This window comes from Thalassophryne amazonica, chromosome 15, assembly GCF_902500255.1.
Source record: "Thalassophryne amazonica chromosome 15, fThaAma1.1, whole genome shotgun sequence".
In the NCBI taxonomy this organism is placed as follows: Eukaryota; Metazoa; Chordata; class Actinopteri; order Batrachoidiformes; family Batrachoididae; genus Thalassophryne; species Thalassophryne amazonica.
The window spans coordinates 77,727,504-77,739,683 of record NC_047117.1 but is presented as its reverse complement, the minus strand read 5'-3'; the positions used below and the strand labels follow the sequence as shown (position 1 = coordinate 77,739,683).

Below are 12,180 nucleotides of genomic sequence, written 5' to 3'. Positions count from 1 at the left end.
GCCATTTTGGTCATGTGTGTCACACAGTGTTTCATACACACACACACACACACACACACACCAATCTGAACCTTCACCAGTATTACCGATGTACTTGCTGTTCATCCGTAATCCGTATGGGCGATTTCCACAGTTCAGCACACACATGAAAAATAGTGTGAAATACATATTTATTATCTCTATTATCTATCATCTCATCTATTCTTTTGAAAGTAATAAGTTGGAGTGAAATCAGTGCAGTTGTGTAAACACGGTGTGGGTATGGTGGTGGTGGTGGGGGCAGTTGTGCTTTCACGTAAAATTACCATATCAAAACCAGTCAGTCTCTGTCGCTTTGCACTGGGTCAGTCAGCCTGGTGCACTCTTGACACACGTCGGACTCCAAACATGGAAAGAATCACTCCGAAATATTAAGACATTAGGATGGAGTGTGCATGCAACAGCTTCCCCGTGCTGTCCAAAGACAAGCACAGATGGGGCTATAATGACTCAAATTCCACTGAGCTCTGGAAATAAGTGACTTTTCCTAAATTTTTTTTTTTCCAGTGGCATGTTTACTCAGAAGGACTCGGCACTGACTGGCAGTAGGAATCAGGTGAGGTGCAGCGGATTGCACCTGTCACTTCACTACCCAGGGAGAAGGTGTTATATTTAGTTATAAATATTATATAAAGGCTGAGCACTTTGTTTTCACTCAAGAATCTGGGCAAAAGTTGTGTGTTACCATTGTTCTTTAAGATCTTTAATAAATGCAAAGCAAAGCTGTATTTGTCTTTTGTCCCTTTTTTTCAGAACTGGAAAATGATGATCTGTGAAAAGAACTCTGATCCAATCTGAACTGTGAGTTCTGTGATCCACTGCAAAACCCATCAGCACATATTAATAACAACAAACCTTGAACAATCAGGTGTAGCATAGAATGATACTGTGGTTTTGCTCACTTGAGATGCAACCCATTTCAGTTGCTAAACACAGAGAATCTGACATTTACTGTGTTTCAGTGTGCGATTTTATTCATGAATGCTTGGAGAAGGTTTGCACAGAGCATCAGAGAGGAAGAAAATGCACACACATGCTTGTGCACACACACAACAGCAACAACAAAAGCAGCTACTTACAAATATTAATTTGTGACCACTGGCTTAATTTTTGCAATAAATGAATAAAACGTGTGAGCTGACAACACAGCGGTAAGCAGAAAGTTAAGGTAGGCTATCTGGCTGTAGGCTTACCTTTTTGAACAACAAAAGTTTTGTATATACACAGTTGTGATCAAGTGTTTACATACTCTGGCAGAATGTTTGATTTTTTAGCCATTTTCAGAGAATATGAATGACAACACAAAACTTTTTTTTCACTCATGGTTTGTGGTTGGGTGAAGCCATTTATTGTTAAACAGCTGTGTTTCCTCTTTTTAAATCATAATGACAACAGAAACTACCAAACTACATTGTGATTTCCGGACTTTTTTTGTAGATTATGTCTCTCACAGTGGACATGCACATAATATGAAAATTTCAGACCCCTCCATGATTTCTAAGTGGGAGAACTTGCAAAATCGCAGGGTGTTCAAATACTTATTTTCCTCACTGTATATACACTCAACAAAAATATCAATCAATCAATCAATCAATTTATTTATATAGCGCCAAATCACAACAAACAGTTGCCCCACGGCGCTTTATATTGTAAGGCAAGACCATACAATAATTACGTAAAAACCAAACGGGCAAAACGACCCCCTGTGAGCAAGCACTTGGCGACAGTGGGAAGGAAAAACTCCCTTTTAACAGGAAGAAACCTCCAGCAGAACCAGGCTCAGGGAGGGGCAGTCTTCTGCTGGGACTGGTTGGGGCTGAGGGAGAGAACCAGGAAAAAGACATGCTGTGGAGGGGAGCAGAGATCAATCACTAATGATTAAATGCAGAGTGGTGCATACAGAGCAAAAAGAGAAAGAAACACTCATCATGGGAACCCCACAGCAGTCTAAGTCTATAGCAGCATAACTAAGGGATGGTTCAGGGTCACCTGATCCAGCCCTAACTATAAGCTTTAGCAAAAAGGAAAATTTTAAGCCTAATCTTAAAAGTAGAGAGGGTGTCTGTCTCCCTGATCTGAATTGGGAGCTGGTTCCACAGGAGAGGAGCCTGAAAGCTGAAGGCTCTGCCTCCCATTCTACTCTTACAAACCCTAAGAACTACAAGTAAGCCTGCAGTCTGAGAGCGAAGCGCTCTATTGGGGTGATATGGTACTATGAGGTCCCTAAGATAAGATGGGACCTGATTATTCAAAACCTTATAAGTAAGAAGAAGAATTTTAAATTCTATTCTAGAATTAACAGGAAGCCAATGAAGGGAGGCCAATATGGGTGAGATATGCTCTCTCTTTCTAGTCCCTGTCAGTACTCTAGCTGCAGCATTATGAATTAACTGAAGGCTTTTCAGGGAACTTTTAGGACAACCTGATAATAATGAATTACAATAGTCCAGCCTAGAGGAAATAAATGCATGAATTAGTTTTTCAGCATCACTCTGAGACAAGACCTTTCTAATTTTAGAGATATTGCGCAAATGCAAAAAAGCAGTCCTACATATTTGTTTAATATGCGCATTGAATGACATATCCTGATCAAAAATGACTCCAAGATTTCTCACAGTATTACTAGAGGTCAGGGTAATGCCATCCAGAGTAAGGATCTGGTTAGACACCATGTTTCTAAGATTTGTGGGGCCAAGTACAATAACTTCAGTTTTATCTGAGTTTAAAAGCAGGAAATTAGAGGTCATCCATGTCTTTATGTCTGTAAGACAATCCTGCAGTTTAGCTAATTGGTGTGTGTCCTCTGGCTTCATGGATAGATAAAGCTGGGTATCATCTGCGTAACAATGAAAATTTAAGCAATGCCGTCTAATAATACTGCCTAAGGGAAGCATGTATAAAGTGAATAAAATTGGTCCTAGCACAGAACCTTGTGGAACTCCATAATTAACCTTAGTCTGTGAAGAAGATTCCCCATTTACATGAACAAATTGTAATCTATTAGATAAATATGATTCAAAGCACCGCAGCGCAGTGCCTTTAATACCTATGGCATGCTCTAATCGATGTAATAAAATTTTATGGTCAACAGTATCAAAAGCAGCACTGAGGTCTAACAGAACAAGCACAGAGATGAGTCCACTGTCTGAGGCCATAAGAAGATCATTTGTAACCTTCACTAATGCTGTTTCTGTACTATGATGAATTCTAAAACCTGACTGAAACTCTTCAAATAGACCATTCCTCTGCAGATGATCAGTTAGCTGTTTTACAACTACCCTTTCAAGAATTTTTGAGAGAAAAGGAAGGTTGGAGATTGGCCTATAATTAGCTAAGATAGCTGGGTCAAGTGATGGCTTTTTAAGTAATGGTTTAATTACTGCCACCTTAAAAGCCTGTGGTACATAGCCAACTAATAAAGATAGATTGATCATATTTAAGATCGAAGCATTAAATAATGGTAGGGCTTCCTTGAGCAGCCTGGTAGGAATGGGGTCTAATAGACATGTTGATGGTTTGGATGAAGTAACTAATGAAAATAACTCAGACAGAACAACTGGAGAGAAAGAGTCTAACCAAATACCGGTATCACTGAAAGCAGCCAAAGATAACGATACGTCTTTGGGATGGTTATGAGTAATTTTTTCTCTAATAGTTAAAATTTTATTAGCAAAGAAAGTCATGAAGTCATTACTAGTTAAAGTTAAAGGAATACTCGGCTCAGTAGAGCTCTGACTCTTTGTCAGCCTGGCTACAGTGCTGAAAAGAAACCTGGGGTTGTTCTTATTTTCTTCAATTAGTGATGAGTAGTAAGATGTCCTAGCTTTACGGAGGGCTTTTTTATAGAGCAACAGACTCTTTTTCCAGGCTAAGTGAAGATCTTCTAATTAGTGAGACGCCATTTCCTCTCCAACTTACGGGTTATCTGCTTTAAGCTGCGAGTTTGTGAGTTATACCACGGAGTCAGGCACTTCTGATTTAAAGCTCTCTTTTCAGAGGAGCTACAGCATCCAAGGTTGTCTTCAATGAGGATGTAAAACTATTGACGAGATACTCTATCGCACTTACAGAGTTTAGGTAGCTACTCTGCACTGTGTTGGTATATGGCATTAGAGAACATAAAGAAGGAATCATATCCTTAAACCTAGTTACAGCGCTTTCTGAAAGACTTCTAGTGTAATGAAACTTATTCCCCACTGCTGGGTAGTCCATCAGAGTAAAGGTAAATGTTATTAAGAAATGATCAGACAGAAGGGAGTTTTCAGGGAATACTGTTAAGTCTTCAATTTCCATACCATAAGTCAGAACAAGATCTAAGATATGATTAAAGTGGTGGGTGGACTCATTTACATTTTGAGCAAAGCCAATTGAGTCTAATAATAGCAGTGTTGAGGCTGTCATTCTCAGCATCTGTGTGGATGTTAAAATCGCCTACTATAATTATCTTATCTGAGCTAAGCACTAAGTCAGACAAAAGGTCTGAAAATTCACAGAGAAACTCACAGTAACGACCAGGTGGACGATAGATAATAACAAATAAAACTGGTTTTTGGGACTTCCAATTTGGATGGACAAGACTAAGAGTCAAGCTTTCAAATGAGTTAAAGCTCTGTCTGGGTTTTTGATTAATTAATAAGCTGGAATGGAAGATTGCTGCTAATCCTCCGCCTCGGCCCGTGCTACGAGCATTCTGGCAGTTAGTGTGACTCGGGGGTGTTGACTCATTTAAACTAACATATTCATCCTGCTGTAACCAGGTTTCTGTAAGGCAGAATAAATCAATATGTTGATCAAGCTTACTGCCAACAGCTAGCCAATCAGAGCGTGGCATATGAAGGTCAGGAACTAGCTGACAGACACTGGTTGAAAAAATGGCAACAAACATGTCAACAACAGCAGAAAATCGTCTGCCAGCGAGGTTTGCTGAGTTCACAGAGGAGGAACTGGTGGAAATATTGAATTCCTAGGATGCCAAAAACACTAAGAAGGTAGACAAGCACGCTACTGATGTTTTAGAAGCATTCATCTGAATCAATCATATGCTGCTCACAACAAAATAAATTGATCTAATTTACTTGACTCTTAGTTGTTTGCTTAATTTGGGAGGGGGGTGGAGAACATAATTGATGGCTGGCATAGCCTCATCCAATATAACTTTTCTGAATCCAATATTTCTCTATGTTGGACTAATTACCATCCATTATTTGTATAATATATATTAGGGATGTGGAGATTAATCGATACAAATCAGTATATAAATACAAACACGCACAATGCAAGTGTATCGATTCATTCAGTGTGCATCGATTCAATTGACGGATGAAATCGCGATGTATCGGTCGCCGCGTGTTTGCATCGATTTTTTCCGACGCACATTGAATGCACTACGGATGGAAGCCTGAAAGCAAAGCATATTTCTACTGCAACAAATCTATTTCAAAATGGAGGCCCATGACAACAGCGCAAGCAGTTTCAGGAGATTTTTCACACACCTAAAACATTTAAATCAGGTGTTTGGAATTATTTTGGCTTTTTTTTTTTTTAAAAAGATGGGGAAACGTGACAAGACGCAGGTAGTTTGGAAAGAATGCCGTAGCTGCAGCTGCGCCCACTAACTCGGCAAAACTGGTGAGAAAAGTATCTCAAATTACTTCTTCCAAGGCGGTACTCTGGCAATGAGTGACTCACTTTAAGTCACTCATTGAGAGTGATGTTGTCTTACTGTTTAAGTTCTGACAGTGTGATCAAACAGGTTCCAAATATGAGGGAACTGATTCCTGTTCCTTAATGTTGAATCTGGTAAATTTGCTACTTATAAGGAGTAAAACAAATTCTCTGCCTCCATAGAATCAGAAGAATACCACAGTACCATACTGAATTGCAGCTTCTTATTTTCCATTTAATTTTTTGGTGTAATTTATTTGCATCATGTTGAATCACATCGTATCACACCAAATCGCATCGTATCACATTGTGAGGAAGTGAATCACCATCAAATACATATCAAATTGCATTGAATTGGGAACAGGGGTGAATAGTATCGCATCGTGTCACCAGTATAATCGTGTATCATATCGCTGGTCGTGTATGCGTATCGAATCGTCAGTGAAGACAATGTATATATATATATATATATATATATATGCCCAGCAAAAGACTGGAACGCCTGGCTCTAACCACATAAATGTAGATCTTAAAATTTACACTGCAGACAAAACTGAATACCACTACATTAATTTAGTAGTTTAAAAGGCCTCCCTCCACTCAAGCTGAACATACCAGATGTACACTAACACAGCATACATTGTGTGTTATGACCGCTGAGTTTAAGGCATCTGCAAACAGAAAAAAAAAAAAGAAGGTCACAGTATACAAGAATGCCAAGTGGCAGTCAGATCTATTCCAGCATAAGCCCTTCAGATTTTGTCTTTGTGTTCATCCATGACCTTCTAAGAAGATTTACTGGGTTTGTGCACATTTCAACTGCTTCTACAACTTTTGGAAACTTATATTTGTTTAACTTGGAGAAAAATCCCCAAATTCAAATGCTAAAAGATAACCATGTACAATTCAGGCAACATTCATAGAGCAGAGATTAATGTTAATATGACCCGTAAGTCCCTAAAGGCACCCATCTGCCTTTGTGGGATGATTGCCAGGGTCCTTATGCCCCGCCAAAAGCAAGGAGATCCTCTGACACTATTAAAATTATACATTCAATATAAGGCTGAATCATTGATTAGCTGTTCCTAAACGTTGTTACCTCATCCTGACAACCATACTATTTGTGGCTATAAGTCGGATGCAGTGGTCAAGGAAATTTGGACCTGAGCTACAACTGGTTATTATAACAGTTAAACAGGACAGACATTTATCAGCTTTGATTCATTACTAATTTACTACACGTCTCGATCCAAGTATTTTAACACTGAATGTCTGTCAATACCAAATCTTAATCAGATACTTGTATTTTCCTGGACAATATAATTGCACAGGGCACAAGTACATTAATGTCAACCCACTGTATATGCTTGACAGCTCTGCAATGCATTTAAACAAAAACAAACAAAAAAAAACCTACCACCACTCCAAACAGCTCTTTAACAAAATAAACAGATTTTTTAGATGGTTCTGTTGCTTTAATTCTGGCCATTAGTTGTCAATATGGAATAACCCTGTTGTGTCTGATGATTTGCGGATGTTTATGCTGTTATACGTTCACAAACAGCTATTTGTGAAAGTATAACAGCATAAACGTTCGCAAATCATCAGATACAAGTGGGTTTTCCCATTCTAATTCAATTCCATCATTTGCATGGTTTATTTTTCTGTATTAGGTAATTCTGTCGGTAAGGCTTACCGCCGAGCCAAGGCAGCGCTGCTCCAACAGCAGTAAGGGCGCGGAATAATCCATCAAATGTCAAAATCCCTCAAATGTGAAACGGTAATTCTGTATCATAATCCACATCAACACTTTTGTATAGTAGCTTAAATTCACTCATTTCGGCATTGGCACATGACTTTCTCTCGCTCTCAGCTAGCAGCGCGCGCAGCCAGTGTTCTCTTGAATTGTGTGTCTCATCGCATAAATCGACAGTTCCGCGTCCCAACAATATTGCTCATGCATGCGCAGTTGTGCGGAGGACAGGAATGACATTCGACAGGAATGACATCTGGTCAGAACACCGTTCAGGGCGCAGAGTAATACATCCAAATGTGAAACGGCCGAATATTTTGCCACCTTTACCCCGATATTATACGGTCTGAAATCTCACATGCTTAATCAATCAGATTTGCGGAAAAAATGTAATTGGATTAGAATGACAGTTAAACGTGGTAAGACAGAAGAGGCGGTAGTTGTAGAAAGCACTCCTGTCCAGTTGGTGGCGGTAATGTACTCACAGGGTGGTAACCCAGGATTTTCTGAGTGGATAAACAAACCAAAAACCTACACAGAAATTACAAGTGAAAAGGCATCCTTATAAATAGACTGTGTGCATATCTGAAGAAAAGCAGAATGTAGACATGTTTTTGCAATGTGCTGCCATGCTGCTGCTGAGCTAGCAAGCACTGAATGTAGCAGTGGCTATCAGCTCTGTCAACAATATTAATTAAGCAATTGTGGCCACTAACACCACTAGGAGGCTAGGATTCGCAATGGGGCTTCAAAAAGGGCATGTAAACAAATGGCCTACTAATTTACATGTACCTACCGGAACAAGCCCAAAATGTCCCACTGCACTAACATTCATATTTAAACAAATATATAAAGAATAATTGCATAGTATTATGTCAAAAGATGCCAGTTACCCAAAATAGGATGTTCATTTGTTCAGTCGTTCTAACCTGAATATATCAGAATACACAATTTTAAAGTTGAATACGCACTTTAAAAGAAAGTTCCCTGTTCAAACCCCATCCTTGCCACAAATTCTCACTGACCTGCTCACAGACTTCATACATGGACTCTAGGCATGTGAATCTCATCGCTGACAACGATTCGATACACATACGAGTCGACTCAACATGATGCAAAGAAATTATACCAAAAATTTAAATAGAAAATACAACCCCAATTCCAATGACGTTGGGACATTGTGTAAAATGTAAATAAAAATAGAGTACAATGATTTGCAAATCCTCTTCAACCTATATTCAATTGAATACACCACAAAGACAAGATATTTAATGTTCTAATAAACTTTATTGTTTTGTGCATATATTTGCTCATATTGAAATGGATGCCTGCAACACGTTTCAAAAAAGTTGGGACGGGGCAATAAAAGACTGAGAAAGTTGATGAATGCTCAAAGAACACCTGTTTGGAAACAGGTGAGTGTCATGATTGGGTATAGAAGCAGCATGATGGTGCATTCAATGTGCTTAAAAAAAAAAAATCGATGCAAGCACGCAGCGAGCGATGCATCACGCTTTCATGTTGTTTTGATTTCCTGTTTTCTGTTTCTTCACCTTTGGAAAGATTTGTAAAAACCTTGTAACTGTTAAAATAGCCTAAGCAATGGGTCACCCTTCTGAGTCTGGTCTGCTTGAGGTTTCTTCCTCAATATCATCAGAGGGAATTTTTCTTTAAGACTGTCACCTGTGTGCTTGCTCTAGGGGTTGGTAAGGTTAGACCTTACTTGTTTGAAGCACCTTGAGGCAGCTTTGTTGTGATTTGGTGTTATATAAATTAAATAAATTGAATTAAACTATGATAATGCTCTGAATAAGACACTACCATGTAAACAAGATTTGTTTTTGATTAAACGTCATACTTGTAGTAACCAGGAATTACGGCTTGCCCTGATCAAAGTAATTTAATATAGGGTATCCGCCAATACACAGTCCCAACCTTATCAATATAATTGTCTTTGCAGTGTGCAGAGCACACTGGAAACATATTAAAATCTGATGCTGTAGCTGCCTAGCAACGCTGTAAATTGCTTTCTAATGGATTACTATTGGTTATTACTTTCTATAATGGGTTAGAGTAGCATGAAGAAAAAGGTTAGGATTTGATTCTTAAACGCATTAAAAAGGCTGGGAAACTGTGACCATGGTTTGTGCACTTCCACAAATCTGGTGCAGTGGCAGAATTCCTATATGGTTTGGGTTCAGTTCTGGGATGTTATATCTTCTCAAACATCATGAAGATGCTATACAGTGCTGTTAAAAGGTTTATGTACCCTTGAGCTTTTACATGCTTGAATTTTGTAATGACAACAAATTATATGTACACACACACACATATATATATATATATATATATATATATTCCTCTTTTGGCTCCTCCCATTAGGGGTCGCCACAGCAGATCAATCGTTTCCATCTCACCCTGTCCTCTGGATGTTCCTCTGTCACACCATCTACCTGCATATCCTCCCTCACCACAGCCATAAATCTGCTCTTTGGCCTCCCTTTTCTCCTCCTGCCTGGTGGCTCCATCCTCAGCATCCTTCTCTCTATATACCCTGGGTCCCTCCTCTGGACATTTCCAAACCATCTCAATCTCACCTCTATGACTTTGTTTCCAAACCACCCCACCTGAGCTGTCCCTCTGATATGTTCATTCCTAATCCTGTCCATTCTCGTCACTCCCAAACATAGCTCTGCCACTTCCAGCTCTGCCTCCTGTCTTTTTGTTAGTGCCACTGTCTCAAAGCCATACAACAGTGCTGGTCTCAGTCTTGTAAACATTCCCCTTCACTCTTGCAGATATATATTCTTCGGTATATATATATATATATATATATATATATATATATATATATATATATATATATATATATATATATATATATATATATATTTTTTTTTTTTTTTTTCAGGCTTCTTTATATTAAAATCTCTCCAATTATGCCCTTTTATACTCAGTGAAAAACTATTTTTTCATGACATAAATGAAATAAAAATATAAAAGCCAAAACAATGGAATGCATAAGTGCATTATCGCTTCTACAGCCAGTTTTCCTTAGACAATTCAGGAAACAGATACAGGAATGTTTTCAGGTCAACATGTCTTAAGTTTAATTTACATCAATCTTTAAGAAATACAAACGGTATGATCCTACATAGAAAATCTACCTGTTCTAAAAATTAAAAAACAACTGTACAACTAGAAAAAAAATAGAGACTAGTGAGGGAACCCACCCACAAAGACGAGGTGAAACATTCTGGAGCCGCCACTGATAATTTAATACGGTTAACGCAGTTTGAAGTGAAATATCCCCAAAAGTTTCTCACGTCAACATTTTAACCCTTCACTGCGCACAGGCAGCATCATTTATCGGCATGTCTGACGTCAGTTGAAAGCCACAGGGGAGGAAACACTTTATGATCGGGTTCTTACCTCAGTATTAATTTCCAGGCCAGTAAAAAGCCCGCCACACATAACCTCTTTCTCCTCATCCTCACCCGAGGCGGGAACGTGCGCTGTCCTCGCGCGGCTTCCAGTGAAGAGCGCTCGTGCTCCGGCTGCTCAGACAGCACGCGCACAGCTGCTCACAAACATTTCACAGCAACAGGAGATGACGCGCGCGCCCCCAAAACTCTCTGCGTTTTCTCTATTCCCATGGCTTTAGCAAGAGCAAAAGCAAGAGCAACACAGAAGCAGCGCATCATACAAAACATATCACTTAAGTGGGAAAAGATGTGAGATAATGAACAGCGGATCCGGCGCGCGACATCTGTTGAGATTTTCCCCGCCAGCTTGTTGAGTGCGCTCGTGAAGCACGGCAGCAGAAAGACCCGCCCACTTTGGATTTGACTGGCAGACAGTTTAACCAATGAAATAATGGCCTTTCCGAATTGAATGTGGAAGTAGAAATCCATCAAATCGGATTAATTTTAACACTCATTAATTCACTTTCTCTTCTGTTGAAAGTCACTGTTTAATTAATTATGTTAGTTATATTTTTGCAATCTTCCATTCAATTACTGTACCCCTTGTTGTGCACGTCTTTCAGCAAAAAAAAGAAAAGAAAAAAGAATGCTCTTATGCTCACAAGTCTATCAAGACTCAGGCTTATGAGATAGATTCATACTGAAAAACAACATGTAAGATGAACAGCAAAGAAAAGAAAATCAGGTGCTGCTGGTCAACCACCAGTCAGAACCATAAAAGGATGAATCCCTTCTTCTTGGACTCCTTGTTAGGCGTCCAAGAAGCCTTAAGTTGTTCTTACACCTGGGCACTTTGGGCTATGTTTTGTATAACGCTTTTCTATTTGTATCAGAAGTTCAATGTGCTTTACATTTACCCATACACTCACAGACACACACACACACACACACACACACACACACACACACACACACACACACACACACACACACACACACACACACACACACACACACACACACACACACACACACACACACACACACACAGATGTGAGGGTGCCGCCATGGAATGGACTCAACTGCACACTGGGAGCAACTAGGGATTACGGACCTTGCCCAAGAGCTCTTATGGTTTTCACGTCTGGCAGGGATTTGAACAGAGGGTCTTCTGGTAACTAGTCTCAAAACCACTGCTTAACCACTAGAGTCTAGTGGATGGTCTAGTGACTAGACCATCACCCCCCCTTTGCTGTTAGCATGCCAAGGCTGATTACCTGAAGCAGGTCTCGCCTACCC

General features: G+C 39.4%; 1 protein-coding gene across 2 annotated transcripts in view; it reads right to left on the bottom strand.

Moving 5' to 3' along the window:
- The window catches only part of glra3 (glycine receptor, alpha 3), a 79,672-nt gene extending 68,512 nt beyond the window's left edge, over window positions 1-11,160 (bottom strand). For both annotated transcript variants that reach the window (XM_034188864.1, XM_034188865.1), the window contains exon 1: window positions 10,889-11,160. In XM_034188864.1, the coding sequence (XP_034044755.1) occupies window positions 10,889-10,947 (59 nt within the window). In that variant the 5' untranslated portion in view covers window positions 10,948-11,160. The remainder of the gene's footprint in view (window positions 1-10,888) is intronic.
- Between the last annotated feature and the right edge of the window lie 1,020 nt (window positions 11,161-12,180).